The sequence below is a fragment of the Leptopilina heterotoma genome, unplaced genomic scaffold (genome assembly GCF_015476425.1).
Source record: "Leptopilina heterotoma isolate Lh14 unplaced genomic scaffold, ASM1547642v1 Lhet_18, whole genome shotgun sequence".
Taxonomy (NCBI): domain Eukaryota; kingdom Metazoa; phylum Arthropoda; class Insecta; order Hymenoptera; family Figitidae; genus Leptopilina; species Leptopilina heterotoma.
In genome coordinates this window covers 315129-334190 of record NW_025110896.1, presented here as the reverse complement: position 1 = coordinate 334190, position 19062 = coordinate 315129, and the positions used below count along the sequence as shown (strand labels likewise).

At 25.5% G+C, this 19062-nt stretch overlaps 1 protein-coding gene across 6 annotated transcripts in view; it reads left to right on the top strand.

Moving 5' to 3' along the window:
- Positions 1 to 19062, top strand: part of LOC122499931 (transcription factor collier) — a 181482-nt gene that overhangs the window by 139332 nt on the left and 23088 nt on the right. For all 6 annotated transcript variants that reach the window (XR_006301410.1, XR_006301408.1, XR_006301409.1 and 3 more), the window contains exon 7: positions 18181 to 18262. Coding sequence is in view for 3 of the 6 variants with exons in the window: in XM_043608530.1 (XP_043464465.1) it covers positions 18181 to 18262 (82 nt within the window). In the remaining 3 variants the exon portion in view is untranslated. The remainder of the gene's footprint in view (positions 1 to 18180; positions 18263 to 19062) is intronic.

Sequence of the window (19062 nt, the reverse complement as noted above, 5' to 3'; positions counted from 1 at the left end):
TCTGACATCATATTTGTAATTAGAGACCCCGAAAACCCCCGAGTAACGAGTTTTAAGGGAATCTGAAAAAAAATTTTTTTTTGAAGTCGACATTTTGGGTCCGCCATTTTGAATTTTTTAAATCTGACTTCAGATTTGGATTCAGCGACCTCGAAAACCCCCGAGAAATGAATTTCCCTTAAAACGCTTTAATTTTAAAATTATCCACCATATTTGGTCGCCATATTGGATCCGCCATTTTGAATTTTCAAAAATTAACCTCAAATTCGAATTCAGCGACCCCAAAAACCTTATATATGATTAAATCATATTTTTTTGTAAACTTTTTTTTCGGACCGTTTTTGGACCACAAGCGATTTTCAACTAGACTGCGAAGGGGTTAAGGAATGTAGAATTTACATTAAACTACTTTGTCTGACAATTTCCCAAACATTTTTTAAAAATGGTTAAATTTCATTTTTTTCTTTGTAATATTCGAGTCTGATTATAATTTGATTATACTACTGAAAATGAAAGTTTTCACTTTTATTTATCATAAAATTTTAAGAAACTGTCCGTTAAAAACAATTTTTAGTTAATTTCTTAGAAAGTAGAATTTTTAGTACTGTTTTCTTAAAACAGTAGATTGACTACTTTGTCTGACTATAATAGACTTACACTACTGACATTGAATTTTTTAATGTCATTAAGTATAAAGTAAAATTTTAATTATTCCCTAAAATTAAATTTGAAAGACAAACAGTAGACGTTGAATTTTTTATAATATTCTCGCTGTTTAATATGCAAAAAAATGACAAATTTGAAATCTCACCAGAACAATTTGAAATCTGTTTCTTGTAATATGCAAAAAAAAGTTTGAATGACAGATAATTTTCCTCTACTACTGAAAAATAACAAATTTTAAATCTCTCCAGAAAAAAATTAATTATAATGAACAATTTGCAAAACTGTTTCTTGTAATATATACAAAAGAAGTTCGTCTGACCGAAAATTGATCTCTACTACTGAAAAATAAATTCTAAAAATCCCTAATAAAAATACATATATGTTAATTAATTATTTTAAATCTACAACTTCGAATAATATGTCAATGATGTCTGACTATAAATTACCCATACTACTGAAAATGGAAAAAATTCAAATTTCTCCACACCAAACACATTAATAACAGTGAAACAATTTAAAAATAGAACATAATTCGAAAAATGAAACCAATTTCGACGTTTCGCAATATCCAATATATGAATTAATCAAGCGTCTTGACGAATGTTAAAATACAGGTAGGGAAATAATATGGGTGCCGTTAATCGCTTTTAAGACTCCCACGAGGGCTCCTATCCAAATGTGGACATTAATAAGTCACAGTGTATTCACATATATCTCTGAACAAGAGAGATACATGAATTGTAAATCGTAGCTATTCATGGCAATGTGCGTAATTCTCCACTTCATGTATATATACACATTTGCATATATATATATATGCTATATACTATATGTATATACTTATACTATGTATATAGTTATACAGTGAATATATCACAACTGTGCGGAGACGCTTCGCACTGGTATAGAGAGACGTGGTTCTGATGCGTTTATGGAAATGGTGTCAGCCAAGCATTGTCCGAGTGTGTGCCCAAGGCGCTCAGATAATTCGGCAATTTCCGTCTACACTGCCATTCATACCCGAGTTGTCCAAATGTTCGGAATTGTTGAATTTAATCTTGAAATTTCTCCTCTGGCAAAATGAACTCAAGATTTCCCCTCTTTCTTTTCAATAAAAATATAAGTTCGCGCAAAAAATTGTAAAATTATTTTGAAAATTAAATTTTTGTCCCTCGCCTGACTATAACTTGATTACACTACTGAAAATTAAAATTTCCACTTTTTGTTGTTTCTATACGTAGTTTTACAATACAATCATTAAATTGTCTGACTATAACTTGACTCCACTACTTTTACTACATTATAATCGAAAATTTAAAGTTTACAGAACAAGCAGATTAATTTTTTTTTATAGTCAGACATTAAAAGTTACGCCTGATGATTTCGGCTGACAAATTTACCTCTACTATACTAAAAAAATAATTTTTGTCCAATATAAAAGTTAAGTAATAGTTTAAAAATTGTAGGTTGAAATATTATGTTAACTTTCTCGACCTAATAATTTATCTCCACTACTGAGAAATAGTCATTTTAGAACAAATTTAAGTTTATAAGACAACTTTTTTGCGTTTCTAAAAAGAATATAAATAAATTTTAAATGAAAAGAATATAATTTGTTTAATTAATTATAATACCGTTTCTGAGTAAATTTCTGCAATATTTCGAATATTCGGCATAATATTGCCGAGAAGAATATTGTAATATCTTGATTTAATAGTTTAGAAGTAAAAAATAAGCTCCGTCGCTATTATGGAATATTTGGATTTTGAAGGGAAGGACAAACGAAGCCTGAGGCAAACTTTGAATGTCGAACGCGATCCTATGGTTCTAGCTCCTGTATACATATATATATAAGCAACTACCAACCTAAGATGTATTACTTAGTTATGAATTATTTAGCGTTTTGGTAGTACCTGCTCGAGGTCTGTTGAATACCCTAGGTTACTTCCGCTATATAGAAAACTTGATGATACCCTCTCTCCCTTCATTACATTCAAAGAACCCATCATCTTCATTACATTATTTACAATTAAAATATTATTAATGCATTGCTTAAGCAATTTTTAATGAAATTATTATTTTTTGAATAATTATTTTAGTGATTAAACTGACATTTAATAATTAAAATCACTTTGGTCTGACTATAGATTGATTATACTACTGAAAATTGGTCTTTTCCAAGGATATCAAATTAAGACAAAAAAACGTATCAAAACGTTGCCGTTTTGATACGTTTTTTGTCTCAATTTCATATCCTTAGAAAAACTATACTCTTTCAAAGGAACCAAAAGTCTTGAAAGTATGAGAATTGTCTTATCAGCAGAATTGAGTACGTGTTTTGTGGAGTGTGTGCTAATCATCAATTAATGTGACTAAACTTTTTTTTTTTTTTTGGGAAATTCAACTTTAGGTGCTCTTTTGGGAGATGTTGGTTATCACTCAACGAAAAGAATTGATAGTTGCAGACAAAGAAGTTTCCAAACTCTAGTATATATTGGGATAATCGAATTCTCCTGATCGTGGATATCATGACCAAAGGGACACTTACTTTAAGGATCCATTAAGTTTTCCCTTTCTCTCTCTATATATATAATTTCCCAGCCTTTTTTTCTCTCTCTCTCTCTCTCTCTCTCTCTCTCTCTCCTTCACTCTCTCTCGCTTTCTCTATAATCAACGATTAGTGCGCCGTAAGCATTTTCGATGTCATTTACTATTTGTCGAAAAGACACGACGATCCGATCGAAGCAATAGTTGTCTAGAGATTTCACTACCACTGAGGATTAATTTCATTCCCATTTCTGATACGATTAAAAAAAATAGTCGTCGACAATTTCGATTTTATATTTTAGGATATTTACGTGGTTGAGTGAGAGAAATTTTTTATTCATTTCTAATTAGAATTAGAAGAACTGGAATTAAATAGTACTTAAAAAACAAATTTTTACTGAAGAGATTTAAACTTATTATTTTTCAGTGGTAGAGATAAATTTTTGCTGAGACAAATTTTATTTGTTACATTTATTTCTTATTGCAAAACACAAAATTTATTAATTAAAAAGAATTTTTTCTAGAAATATCTAAAATTTCTTTTTCAGTGGTAGAGGTAAATTTATTGTCATACAAACTTAACATATTTCAAAATTCAATTTTAAAATTTTTTATTCAAAGTGTATTTGAATTTTTATAATTAATCAATCATAATTTTTATTAAATAGTTTCAATCAAAAAGATTTGAGATGTTTATTTTCAGTAGCAAAGGTAAATCTTTGGTCAAACATAGGTAACATATTATTTCAAAGTAAAATTAAAAAATTATCGCTTAAAGTTAATTTTTACTGGAGAGATAAAGAAACTTTTTTTCAGTGGTAGAGGTAAATTTTTAGTCAGACAAAGTTACGTAATACAAAAATTATTAATTATAATTAATTAATAAATGAATGTTTTGTTTGTAACTAAAAAGAATTTAAAAAATTCAATGTCAGTAGTATTGGTCAATTATAGTCAGACGATATAGTTATTTCACTCATTTATGAGAATAATTAGGATTTTCTTCTTGAAAATTAACTGACTTTATCAATTACTTTCTTACGATTAGTTATTCAATCTTGAATGATAAATAAACTCGAGAAATTTAATTTTCAGTAGTATAATAATCTTATAGTCAGACCTAAGGAATTAGACGAATTACATTACTTTTAACGATTTTTTTCAAATTTAATTTTAGTAAATAATTAATATTTGAATTTTTGCCTAACGGAATTAAAATAAAATCATTGTCTGCAGTATAGGTCAATTATAGTCATACAATAACGTTACTTTACTTTTTGAAAATAATAACTAGAATTCACATTCCTGAAAATTAACAAAGTGTATTAATTATATTATTACAAGTAGTTATTCAATACTTAACAAGAAATAAACTCTAGAATTTTAATATTCAGTAGTATAATCAATTTATAGTCAGACGTGAATATTACAAAAAATCTAAATTTAACCGTTTTTTAAAATTTTAAATTAATATTTTATTTAGAGCTAAACAGAATTAAAATTTTATTTCAGTAGTGTCAGTCAATTATAGGCAGACAAAGTAGTCACTGTACTATTTAAAGATATTATTTATTATTATTTTTGACTATTGGTTATTATTTAAACTTTTAAAATAAATTAACTTGAAGACACAAATTTTTAAGTAGTATTATCAAGTTATAGTCAGACGATAAGAATACGAAAAATTTTCATTGCAATTGTTTTTCACTTTACTTTAGACAATAATAATAAATATTTGACTTTTTAATTTGTCTTTCATTTAATTTTTAACATGTCTTAAAAAAATTTAATTTTAGTAGTGTAAGACAATTATAGTCCGACAAAATAGTCACTGTACTGTTTGAAAATAACAGGAAAAATTCTACTTTTAAAGAAAATAACTAAAAATTATTTTTAACGACTAGTTTTTTAAAAATTTATGAGAAATAAACTTGATGACTTTAATTTTCAGTAGTATAAGCACATTATAGTTAGACGCGAATATTACAAAAAATTGAACGTCGACTGTTTACTTATCAAATTTAATTTTAGGGAATAATTATTAATATTTCACTTTTTATCGAAAGGAATTAAAAAAAATTCAATATCAGTAGTATAGATCAGTTATAGTCAGACAATATATTATTTTACTCTTTAATGAGAATAATTAGGATTTTCTTCTTAAAAATTCACTGACTTAAAAATTAATTTAAAAAAAAAATTTTTTTGACTTAAAATTAATTTTTTACGATTAGTTATTCAATCTTAAATAATAAATAAACTCGAGAAATTTAATTTTCAGTATTATAATAATTTTATAGTCAGACCTAAGGAATTAGACGAATTACAATACTTTTAACGTTTTTTTCAAATTTAATTTTATTAAATAATTAATATTTGACTATTTGCCTAACGGAATTAAAAAAAATTCATTCTCAGTAGTATAGGTCAATAACGTTACTTTACATTTTGAAGTTATAGTCCGACGTAAATATTACAAAAAATCTAAATTTCACCGTTTTTTCAAAATTTTAATTTCAAGGAAATTTTAAATTAATATTTTATTTATAGCTAAACAGAATTAAAAAATTTAATTTCATTAGTGTAAGTCAATTATAGGTAGACAAAGTAGTCACTGTACTATTTGAAGATAACAGTAAGAATTCTAATTTCTAAGAAATTAAGTAAAACTTATTTTGAAAAAACTAGTAAAATAAAATAAAAAATTTTAATTTTTATGATAAAGAAATTAAATCTACAACTTTCAGTAGTATAATCAAATTATAGTCAGACGCGAATATTACAAAAAATTAAAATTTAACTGTTCTTTTATTTTGAATTCATGGGAGTTATTAATGAATGTTTTGTTTTTGTACCTAAACAGAATCTTTTTCGCACTATTTTTGTATCCTTGTACTTAATTTCAGATAAACTAATTATCGTTTTACCTGTCGCAAAATAGAATTAAAATTTCAATATCAGTAGTGTAATCCAATTTTACAGAATTTATTAATAATAAATTAATAATATAATATTAATATAATAAAAAAGGGCTCATACCATAAAATTAATAAAAATTAATTTCACAAATATTATTACTTGACTCTAGTTTATTCGCAATCAAAAATGATATTCGATTGAAGGAAATATAGGAATCAAGTTCGAGAGAGAGAAAGCATTCATAGTACAAGGGGGTGGTGGTGGTGGTTTGGTGGTCCAATAAATGTGCAGTGTTCCGCTGTTTTCAGTTTTATAGCATGCAACTTGCCATTGGAATGAAAATAAAAAAAAAACCTGATGGTTTTTAGAGAACAAGGAGGAAAGGGGTGGGGGCGGGGAGAGTTGTACTAGCGATGCAGATGAAAAAAACCTAAATATCGGCGAGTCTCGCTTACATGTTGCAATAGAAAGGGGGGGAGTGAGAGTTGCTTGCCGAACACGAGCAAACAGACTCCAATGAATTCAATCAAACCTTGCAATAAATCATCCCAGCTCGCAAAGCGAACTCTGTTTGCCTTTTCCGCGTGTACCAATTAACGGTTTCATAACTCACCATTCGTTTTCAAATGCTTCTCACGCAGTAAGCAATTTAACACTCTGATTGTAAACAAATTTCCAATAATTTTATCATATACACTCCCTCGAAACTTATTGAATTTTTTTTGTCTCTAATTAAATTTTTTTTAAAATTCTTTTCTAATTAAATTAGTTAAAAAATTAATTTTATTATTGATTAATTACTTTTATATATTATAATAAATGTAAAAAAATATTTATTTCATTTATTTCTTATTTTTTCAATTCCAATCGCATTGACAAAAAAAAATACAAATGTATAAAAAAAATTTAAAGAGAAAAGTAAAAGGTGACAACTCGAAATTGAAAGATGTTTATGTTTGAGTGAAATGAATGTAAAAATGTTGTTCGCAAAAAAAAGGGGAATAAGATGAGTGAAGACAGGCTTTAAATATTACTCGTACAGTGTATGTAAGTACTCTCTGATGTCGTAAGTATATTTCCATCAAGGGACGAATGGATATAGGGGACTTACTGACAGACTTACGAGTAATAGAACCAAATAGGGTAGCATCAAATGCATTAGGATTCTATTTTCTCCAAAGGTGGTGGAATCCTTAATCACATTTTCAACGATCGCCCTTTGCCCTTGTATCCCAAGGAAAGTAGAACAAAACGCGAAAGAATTTTTAAAGAGAACAGAAGAGTATTCTTTTTTTATTTTTACTTCAATCTATTTATTCTCTCAGAAAAAGAAGAAAAATTGCCAAGAATAAATATTTCACGATTTTCATTTAAATTTTTGGACATTATTAATATTTACTATTTACTATTTACTATTTCGATTTACTATTTCGATTTACTATTTCGATTTTCTATTTCGATTTACTACTTACTATTACTATTATTATTATTACAAATATTTATATCATAAGTATAATTTAAATTAAAAATTTAATTGCTAAAAGGAATTTAAATTACAATATCAGTAGTGTAACCCAATCATAGACAGACAAAGAATGTTATGAAAAAAAAGAGAAAACTAAAATAAAAAAAAATTGGCAGAAATACGACAAAAAGAAAAGAATTGACAGTTTCGAGAGAAGGGAAATTTTGAAATTGATATTTATAGGTAGCGATTTATCTGAGATGATTTTTTTTATTTATAATCCTTCCTGGAAGTGTATGAGGAAGTTGGATGACGACGATAGTTGGGGTCAGGGGCAAAGTGGGGGTGGCTTAGTGCAGGGGACGTAATGGAAGCTTGTTAAACATTAAGCATCCCCTGATACCTTCCTAACCCCTTCCTAACCCCAGTTAAGGTGTGTGCAAGAGGGATATGTACCATGTTTGTATATATACATAGATACCTACATGAGCATTTTATAATATTCCACTTCTAGTTACTAACAATACTGTTAAATTAAAATTCTTTCTTTTTTCATCTCATTTCAAATTTTTTTGCCCATTAGAAAAATTGTAATTTGTCCAATCACTTTCGTCTGACTATAAATTGATTACACTACTGACATTAAATTTTTTAATAAAAGTAAAATTTTCATAAGGAAAAAGTTAAATATTAATTATTACCTAAAATTAAATTTGAAAAAATCATTTATTGATTAACATTAATGTATAATTAATGTATAAATATTATTAAACGGAACTTAATAGTATTTTCTAGTTTTATTCAATATAAAAAGACTTTGGCTTACTTTGTCTGACTATAATTGGATTACACTACTGATATTGAAATTTTAACTCCATTTTGCAACAGCTTAAACGATAATTACTTGATCTGAAACTAAGTACAAGGATACAAAAATAATGCGAAAAAGATAAAAAAAATAGAAAAATTAGGTTATCAGTTCGTCTGACTATAACTGGAGTATACTACTGAAATTTAAATTTCCAACTTTCCTGATTATGAAAGATTGAGTAATTGTGAATCATGATTTTCAGTTATTTAATGAATGTAGAACTTCCATCAAACTCGGGTAGACAGTAACTACTTTGTCTGATTATAATTGAGTTGTACTACTGAAATTAGTTTTTTAATTCTGTTTGGCTACAAACAAAACATTTATTAATAATTCCCTTGAATTAAAAATAAAAGAACGGTTAAATTTTAATTTTTTGTAATATTCGCGCTTGACTATAATTTGATTATACTACTGAAAGTTGTAGATTTAATTTCTGTATCATAAAAATTAAAATTTTTAATTTTATTTCACTAGTTTTTTCAAAATAAGTTTTACTTAATTTCTTAGAATAACTAACTAACTACTAACTACTAACTACTCATAAAAATATAATTGATACACTTTATTAATTTTCAGGAGGATGAATTCTAGTTATTTTCTTCAAAATGTAAAGTAACGTTATTGTATGACTATAATTGACCTATACTACTGAGAATGAATTTTTTTTAATTCCGTTAGGCAAATAGTCAAATATTAATTATTTAATAAAATTAAATTTGAAAAAAATCGTTAAAAGTAATGTAATTCGTCTAATTCCTTAGGTCTGACTATAAAATTATTATAATACTGAAAATTAAATTTCTCGAGTTTATTTATTATTTAAGATTGAATAACTAATCGTAAAAAATTAATTTTAAGTCAAAAAAATTTTTTTTTAAATTAATTTTTAAGTCAGTGAATTTTTAAGAAGAAAATTCTAATTATTCTCATTAAAGAGTAAAATAACTATATTGTCTGACTATAATTGATCTATACTACTGATATTGAATTTTTTTTTAATTCCTTTCGATAAAAAGTGAAATATTAATAATTATTCCCTAAAATTAAATTTGATAAGTAAACAGTCGACGTTCAATTTTTTGTAATATTCGCGTCTAACTATAATTTGCTTATACTACTGAAAATTAAAGTCATCAAGTTTATTTCTCATAAATTTTTAAAAAAACTAGTCGTTAAAAATAATTTTTAGTTATTTTCTTTAAAAGTAGAATTTTTCCTGTTATTTTCAAACAGTACAGTGACTATTTTGTCGGACTATAATTGACTTACACTACTAAAATTAAATTTTTTTAAGACATGTTAAAAATTAGAATAAAGACAAATTAAAAAGTCAAATATTTATTATTATTGTCTAAAGTAAAGTGAAAAACAATTATAATGAAAATTTTTCGTATTATTCTCGTCTGACTGTAACTTGATTATACTACTTAAAAATTTGTGTCTTTAAGTTAATTTATTTTAGAAGTTTAAATAATAACCAATAGTCAAAAATAATTCTTATCTTTAAACACTACCCTGACCACTATGTCTGACTATAATTGACTTACACTACTGATTGTGTATATTTTAATACCATAAAGTAAAAAGTTAATTATTAATTATTCCCTACGATTAAATTCGGAAAAAATATTTAAATTTGCATTTTTCACCCATAAGATTAAATTAAAAATTAAGTTCTTTGTCTCATTTAATAAAGAGAGTTTAATTTTCTTAAATTTCAAGTATAATTTTAAATTTTCTTTAATTTATACTTTTCAATTTTAAAAAATTTTAAATTTCAAATCTTTAGTTTAATTTCAACACTGTAAAAACAAAGTCTTAATGCACTTACAGTTCAAACGTATTTTTTCTTAAATTCAGCTCATTTTCTGTGCTTAAAATAAAATTAAGGCAATTTTAATTTAAGTCCTACGGAGTTTTCCTGCCGATATAAAATTGAGACAAAAAATGAATCAAAATTGTTGAAAAGCAACATTTTGATTTGTTTTTTGTCTCAATTTGATATCTGCAGAAAAACCATGATTCAAAATCAGTCTCCTAATTGGAAATTTAGTCAAAATTTGAACTGATCAAAATTTGTTCTGTTAAAATCAGGCCAAAAACAAGGGACATTCTTCACCGTGAATTTATTGAATAAAATATTTAAATTCACTAAAAAATTTCCCAATCTCAAATAATAAGATGAAAGAGAGAATATTTCAGGACAGATGAAATCTTAAGGAAAATGAAATTGCCAACGAATGGATATCATAGTGGTTGTTACTCCATGTCCCATCGTTTGCAAGGTCGAAGGGTACACTAATCATTAGCGACAAGCCCCGAGTGCCGTTAGCGTTATGTTCCTTAAAAAAAAAAGTTTCCTTCTTCTCTCTTTTTTTTGCTCACTATTCTGCGCCCGAGGGAAGTATTGGCTGTTAGAGACTAATGGATTGCGTTACCGACTGATTCAAATGCGAACTGGATTTCATTTCAGACCCGATGGGGCATCGATAGCAAGCGTTGAAGCGCTCGGGCGTTAGTTTCTTACAGAGCTAAACTCAATTCTTAGAGGGGGGAAGTGTGGGGGGGTGTCTATTAGATTTTTCTTCCTTTCCTTCCAAAGTATATAGATATATATGTGTACGACACTCGCTTCGCACAACCTTACGCTTTGCTCGGTGCAAGTTATTTCGTCTCTTGTCCCGGGAAAAAAATCTTCTTCTTCTTTTTTTTTATTTCCTTTCCAATCATTTTCGTATTGAGCTCCTTCATTCATTCTCACAATTGAGTTGAAATTCGGATAAACTGTGTTTATTGATACTCTTTTCATGTTTTACATTTTAGAATTTACTCTCGAATTTACTCTTTAAATTTAAATAAATAGGAAATTTTTATTTCTTACTTCTTTTATGATATTTTTATTTTTATTGAATTGAAAGTTTTTTTCTCGATAAGGAAATAAGTGTCGGGAATTTGTAAATAAATATTATTATTTTGTCTACTTACTAATTTACTAGCGAATATTTGATTTTCATTTTCATTTTTTACTTTTACTTTCATTTTCATTTTTTCATTTTCTCATTTTTCATTTTCTTTTTTTTTCATTTTTTTTTTCATTTTCACTTTCATTTTTATAGATTTCTATTTTCATTTTCACTCTAACTTTAACAAATTTTTTTTTATAAAAAAGTTATGAATGTGAAAATAGAAATTTATTAAAGTGAAAATGAAATGAAAGTGAAAATAAAAGAACTGTCAAAAGAAAAGTGAAAATGAAATTGAAAATAGAAAAAATGATTAAAGTGAAAATTCGACTTAGATTAAAATTACGGGCGCAAATTTTATTACTATAATAAAAATAAAGTAAAAAAATAACATAAAATAATAATAATTGAACTGATAGTAATTATTAATTTATTTTTTATATATACCTAAACGGGTTTACAGAATTATTTATATAATAATAATACTCATTACTATTATTAATTATACTTTTTCCATTATTTATTGTTGTAATAATTAATAGTAACAGTAATGCCAAAAATAAAATAATAAAATATTAAGAATGAAGAAACTAAAAAAAAGATACTGAAAGAAAGTAAAAATAAAAAAAGGATAAAAACGAAAATAGTAAAAATAAAAAATTTGTTAATCAGTGATATTTATTTACTATAATCATAATAAAATAATAATCAAAATCAAAAATCTTGATATTATTCACGCCGTTCCAACGATCATCACATTATGCAAAGATAAGAGCACAAACTTAAAATGGTATTTTCGTGAATTTAAGGGAAGCGTTTGTAGTTTGTGAATTCAAATAAAGGTTTGATAGTTCTTTGGCATTGTGAGAAAGGGCTTTAACAATGAGTATATATGTTGTTTCTGTTTCTGTTTTTTTTTTTTTTTTTTTATGTACGTGTAAAAGGTCGATGGAGTTTCTATTCTGTGGAAGGTGTGCGGTACGATGCCTCAGGCAAGGAGAGACATCTTGTTTAAAGCGAGATCTGTTTTCTCGATAATCCACTGTACAATGCTTTGAATACCCATCCAGCATTTCGATAGGATCTTAACGCCCTCTAAGAGTAAACGAAATTAAATTCGCCTTGCTGTCGTGGAAAGCGTAGATTTCTATATATCTTCATGTATACTTTAGACAAACTCTGGAAATTCAATTTTCTCAAATCTCAAATTCTATGTATTATATACACACACTTACACACTTCATAATTTTTTTCTTTTTGGTTTTTGAATAATTTTTTTTTTTTTTTGAAGTAGTAAATTGGAATTTATTATTTAAATTAACAGTTTAGAGATAAACTGATAATTTAAATAAATTGTTTAATTTAAACAATACAATGAATAAGAATTAATTTGATTCAAATAACCGATTATACTTGGTTATTATATCAATGAAATATTTACTTGAATCAAATAATTTTTATTTTAGTCAATTAAATGGTTCAATTTATATTTACTTCAAAAATTATTGGTTCAAATAAAGTGTATTTTTATAATAAAAGCAGTTTGACTATTTTTTAATTAATTTTAATCAGAGAAATTTGTATTTTTTATTTTCAGTAGCAAGGGTAAATTTTCAGTCAGACACAATAAACATATTCTGAAATTTAGATGAAAGAATTAATTTAAACGAATTTTCACAGAAGAGATTTAAAATTATTATTTTTCACTAGTAGAGATAAATTTTAGGTCAGACAAACTTAACATATTATTTCAAAATACAATTTAAACATTTTTTATTTTAAGTGTATTTTAATTTTTATAAAAACTCAGTCATAGCTATTCATTAACGAATTTTAATTAGAGTGATTTGAGATTTTTATTTTCAGTAGCAATGGTAAATCTTTGGTCAGACACAGTTCAATAATAATATTTCAAAAGAAAATTACAAAATTATGACTAAAAATATATTGTTGCTGGAGAAATTAAGTTTTTTCAGTAGTACAGGTATATTTTTGGTCAGGCAAACTTAACATATTTTAAAAGACAAAAAATTATGAATTAAATTAAATTTTTTCTGGAGAGATTCAAATTTTGTTATTTTTAAGTAGTAGAGGTAAATGTTGGTCAGACAGACTTAGCATATTATTGCCAAATAGAATTTTAAAATTATTTCAGAGTGTATTTTAATTTTTAAAAATAATCAGTCATCATTATTTTTTAACTAATTTTAATCAGAGAGAATTGATATTTTGTATTTTCAGTAGCAAAGCTAAATCTTTGGTCAGACAAAATAAACATATTATATTAAAACATATTCTGAAATTTAGTTTAAAGAATTAATTTTATTTTTTACTGAAGAGATCTAAAATTATTATTCTTCAGTAGTAGAAATAAATCTTTGGTCAGACAAACTTAAAAATTATTTCAAAATATAATTTAAAATTTTTGATTCAAAGTGTTTTTTAATTTTTATTATTTATAAATTATTTATTAACTAAATTTAATCAAATAAATTTGAGATTTTTATTTTCAGTAGCAGAGGTAAATTATTTTAATTTAACATTTTTGAAAATACAAAAATTTTTAAATTAAAATAAATTTTGTTTCAAGAGATTCGAATTTTGTTATTTTTAACCCTTTGAAGACAAAATTTTTTTTTAAGAAATCGCGATTTTAGATTTTTAAGCAAACTTTTCAGGGAAAGTTATTGAAGTTTTTTACTTGAAAACCAGTGTCTGTCATACGAAATTTTTCAGACTATGTGAAAATTATTGTTTTAATATTCAGTTTTGAAAATTGAGAAATTTATGCACGAGTTAATAAAAAAATGTTCATGTTGCCTGAAAGCAACACTTGTCGTCAAAGGATTAAGTAGTAGAGGTAAATTTCTAGTCAGACAAACTTAAAATATTTTGAAATACAAAACTTATTAATTAAAAATGAATTTTTTTTCTTGATAGATTTTGAATTTGTTATTTTTCAGTAGTAGAGGTAAATGTATGATCAGACAAACATCTAATTTTTCAAATTAAAATTTTATTTATAAGAATATAAAATTGAGACAAACAAATCAAAATGTTGCTTCGCAACATTTTTGATTCGTTTTTTATCTCAATTTGATATTCTTCGAAAAATTGTGAGAAGAAATATAATTATTAGACGATAAAAAATATCGTTTCAAAAAAAAAAATATCTTATTCAAGTTAATTTTTCCATTTTACCCCTCTGACATGTATATCCATTACTTGACAAGAAATTCAGATTTCCGGGTACGAAAGATACCGTGTACTTTACTCTCGTTGGCAACTTGTGCGACGCTTACCACCAGAGATATCGCGAATATTGAAAAGTCGTGAGCAGTTCGGAAAAATAGAAGTGACATATAGTCAAAAAAAAAAAAAAAAAAGAAAAAAAAACGGTGGAAAGGGTAAAAGCGAGAAAAGCGACTCTGAACCCGAGGTGAGACGAGAAAGATAGAAGGATTCACAGAGGTACAACGTCGTGTGTATAGCCAAAAAGCCGGCGGCTCAATTTTCATGAATTATGTAGAATATCGGGGTAGAGGGGGGGAGAGGGGGAGTATTGAATTCGGTAAAATTTTTCGGGCGTACGGTAGGGGAATATATATATGTATACTCTTTCTCTCTCTTTCTAGCTTTATCCTTTTTCTCTCTCTTTACATATATAGAAAGAGAGAAAAAGTATAAAGTAGATATGTGAATCGAGAAGAATCTAGAAGTGAAAGAGACGCGCAGAAAACAATCAGGAATGGGCTAGAGTGAGTCGCGAGAGAGAGAGAGACGAAATCGAGAGGTGGTTGGTTCGTTGGTTTGGTAGGCCTGGTGGTGTCTCATGGGACGCCATTGTCATCCCCCTACGGAGTGCGTTTGAGATTCCATAGGAAAAATCAAACGCATACTTTCTAGACGTACTCTCTCGCAAAAAAGCAGAAAATATTTAACTTTAACGGTGAAATTGCGTTTTCTTGTATTGCTTTTGCTCTCAATTATTTATTTTTTCTTTCAATTATTCTTATTATTTACTTTTGGATAAAATATTAGAATGTATATGGTATTTGTTTATTTAACAAGTAATTTAGCAAAACTTAATAATACAATAATATAATAAATAAAAAAGATCAATTTTGAGAATAAAAAGAATAATATTATAGCTGGACAAAAAAATAGAAATTTGTCTGATCATACATTTACCTCTACTACTGAAGAATAACAAATTTGAATAATCTTTTCAGAAAAAATTCATTTTATTCAATAAGTTTTGTATTTCAAAATATTTTAAGTTTGTCTGACTAGAAATTTACCTGTACTACTTAAAAATAAAATTTGAATCTCTCGAGACAAAATTTATTTTAATTAAAAAATTTTTGTTTATTAAAAAATGTTAAGTCTGACCAAAAAGTTACCTTTGCTACTGAAAATAAATTTCTAATCTCTCTGATTAAAATTAGTTAATAAATATAATTATGACTGATTTTTTTGTAAAAATTAAAATACACTTTGAAATAATTTTAAAATTCTATTTGGCAATAATATGCTAAGTTTGTCTGATCAAAACATTATCTCTACTACTTTGAAAATTATAAATTTTAAATATTTTCAGTAAAAATTCAATTTGTGTTTTGTAATAACCTTTATTTTATCTGACCAAAAATTTACCTCTACTACTGAAAAATAAATTTTAAATCTTTCTAGAAAAAACTCATGTCAATTAAGAATTTTTTTTTGTTTTGTAATAAGTTAATTGTGTCTTATCAATAATAATTTACCTCTGCTACTGAAAATAAAAATCTCAAATTTATTTGATTAAATTTAGTTAATAAATAATTTATAAATAATAAAAATTAAAATACACTTTGAATCAAAAATTTTAAATTATATTTTGAAATAATTTTTAAGTTTGTCTGACCAAAGATTTATTTCTACTACTGAAGAATAATAATTTTAGATCTCTTCAGTAAAAAATAAAATTAATTCTTTAAACTAAATTTCAGAATATGTTTTAATATAATATGTTTATTTTGTCTGACCAAAGATTTAGCTTTGCTACTGAAAATACAAAATATCAATTCTCTCTGATTAAAATTAGTTAAAAAATAATGATGACTGATTATTTTTAAAAATTAAAATACACTCTGAAATAATTTTAAAATTCTATTTGGCAATAATATGCTAAGTCTGTCTGACCAACATTTACCTCTACTACTTAAAAATAACAAAATTTGAATCTCTCCAGAAAAAATTTAATTTAATTCATAATTTTTGTATTTTAAAATATGTTAACTTTACCTGACCAAAAATATACCTGTACTACTGAAAAAAAATTAATTTTCCCAGCAAAAATATATTTTTAGTCATAATTTTGTAATTTTCTTTTGAAATATTATTATTGAACTGTGTCTGACCAAAGATTTACCTTTGCTACTGAAAATAAAAATCTCAAATCACTCTGATTTAAATTCATTAATTATTAGTTGTGATTGATTAATAATAAAAAATAAATTCACTTTGAATAAAAAATTTTTAAATTGTATTTTTGAATAATATGTTAAGTTTGTCTGACCTACAATTTATCTCTACTACTGAAAAATAATAATTTTAAATCTTTTTTGTTAAAAATACGTTTAAATTAATTATTTAAATCTCTACTGTAAAAATACATTTAAATAAATTATTTAAATTAATTATCACAATAAATTTCGAATGAGTGTCTTAATTTTTTTTTTTAAATACTTAAATTTTAAAATAACTTTTTTAAAGTTAATTTTAATTAAGTGAAAACGGATTTTAGTTTTCTGTGAATAAATTAATAATATAAGAATTATATGAATCAATTAAAAGAATATCAACAAAAAGAATTATAAATATTTATTTTAAAAATTATTTAACTTTTTACTAATTTCAATTAAAATTCTGTAAAAATTGGATTTATAGGAAATGTTAATTTAATTATTAAAATTTCTTAGGAATGCATTTTTTCAAAATTTTAAAGTTACTTGAATTTTTCATTGTAAATAAAATGTTCTAAATTAGAGCTGTTTTCGGTATTAAAATAAAACCAAATGACGATTTAGTACCAAAATTGGTACTAAATTAGTACCTTTCTTTTGACAGTGTTAAGCAAATTTTATTAAAAAAATATTAATTTAATTGAAATTTTATGCAATATTATTAAAAATAAAACAAAATAAAATAAATTTTAAGAATTTTTAATCTTTATTTAAGAAGATTAAAATTAAAAATTTTGAAAAGTATTTCATTAAAAAATTCCTTTACAAAATGGTGAGTTTCAATTCGAATTTTCGAATTAAAAATAAAAAGAAATAATTTTTTTCTCGTTGTTATAAATTCTAGACTTCGTCAAGGAAAAAAAATAATAAAAGGCAAAAATATAGGTTATAGGTAAATGCTTCTATTGACATTTAAGAAACTTAACGTGCCTTTGGCGTGGTATTTTCTATGTTGCCGGCCCCATTTTGGTTATAAAGGTCGGAGAGAAGAGAACCACGTGAGTCGGGGTTTAATCTAGAGAAATACTGAATAATAGAAGCAAGTGAAGCAGGGTCACGATTGGCTTATACAGTATTCAGGCTCGCTTTCCGGCCGAGTTGGCGTTCTAATTAAGTTTTCCCAACGTTGAAGAGCGTTAAGTACCATGTCAACCGTTTAAGCCTTTCAGTATAACCCGATCTTACTCACTCACTCACTCTTTCACCAACACTAATTCTCCTTTCTCTCTTTGCTTTCAGATTCTTCCTCAAGTTCTTCCTCAAGTGCAACCAGAACTGTCTTAAGAACGCTGGAAATCCACGGGACATGAGACGTTTTCAGGTGAGAGCGTCGAAAATTTAATTTAAATTAATTCGCACATCTCTTGCTTTTTTCCCTCAAGAAAAAAAAAGGAAAAAGAAAAAACCAACCGAGATTTCAAGATCTTGACAAATTCGAAATGATCCAAGCACACGGGATTCTCTTTTAGAAAATTCACCCGACAGTTTACTCAAGTTCTCCACCACTAAAGGAATTATCATTTTTGTCAAAGAAATTACAGTTTTTATTGGTGTTTTTTTCATTCGATTTTTTTTTCCTGAGGAGAAGAAAATTTTTCTCTCCAAGTTTCGTTGATAAATTCTCTCTTTTGAAAATAATTGAATTTGAATCGAATTTTAAATTATTAAATTATAAAGTATACGATAAAAAATCATAATTTCTGTCTTTTTTTATATTTTAAAATATTTTTATTTTATTATTAGTTATTTATATATTCTATGAAAAATTTATAATTAAACTAGCAAATAATATGCTCGCCAGTGCATGGAACGCGGTGTATTCCATTTTTTATTATTTTGTAAATACGAAATTTTATATTTTCAAGAATAAACATCAATTTTTGAATGATTACAGATTCAAAATTTAAAGAATTCACTCATTAAGTACATAATAGTAAATATTCTTGTTTATTATATACTATAAATATTATTCAAAAATTTTAATATAATTTTAACCAAAAATTTCATTTTCTAATAAATAAGAAAATTCTTTAGAGCAATTCAATTATTTTCAATACAATTTTTATAAAATATCTCGAAAAAATACATTTATTTTAAAAAATATTATTCAAATTCTATTAC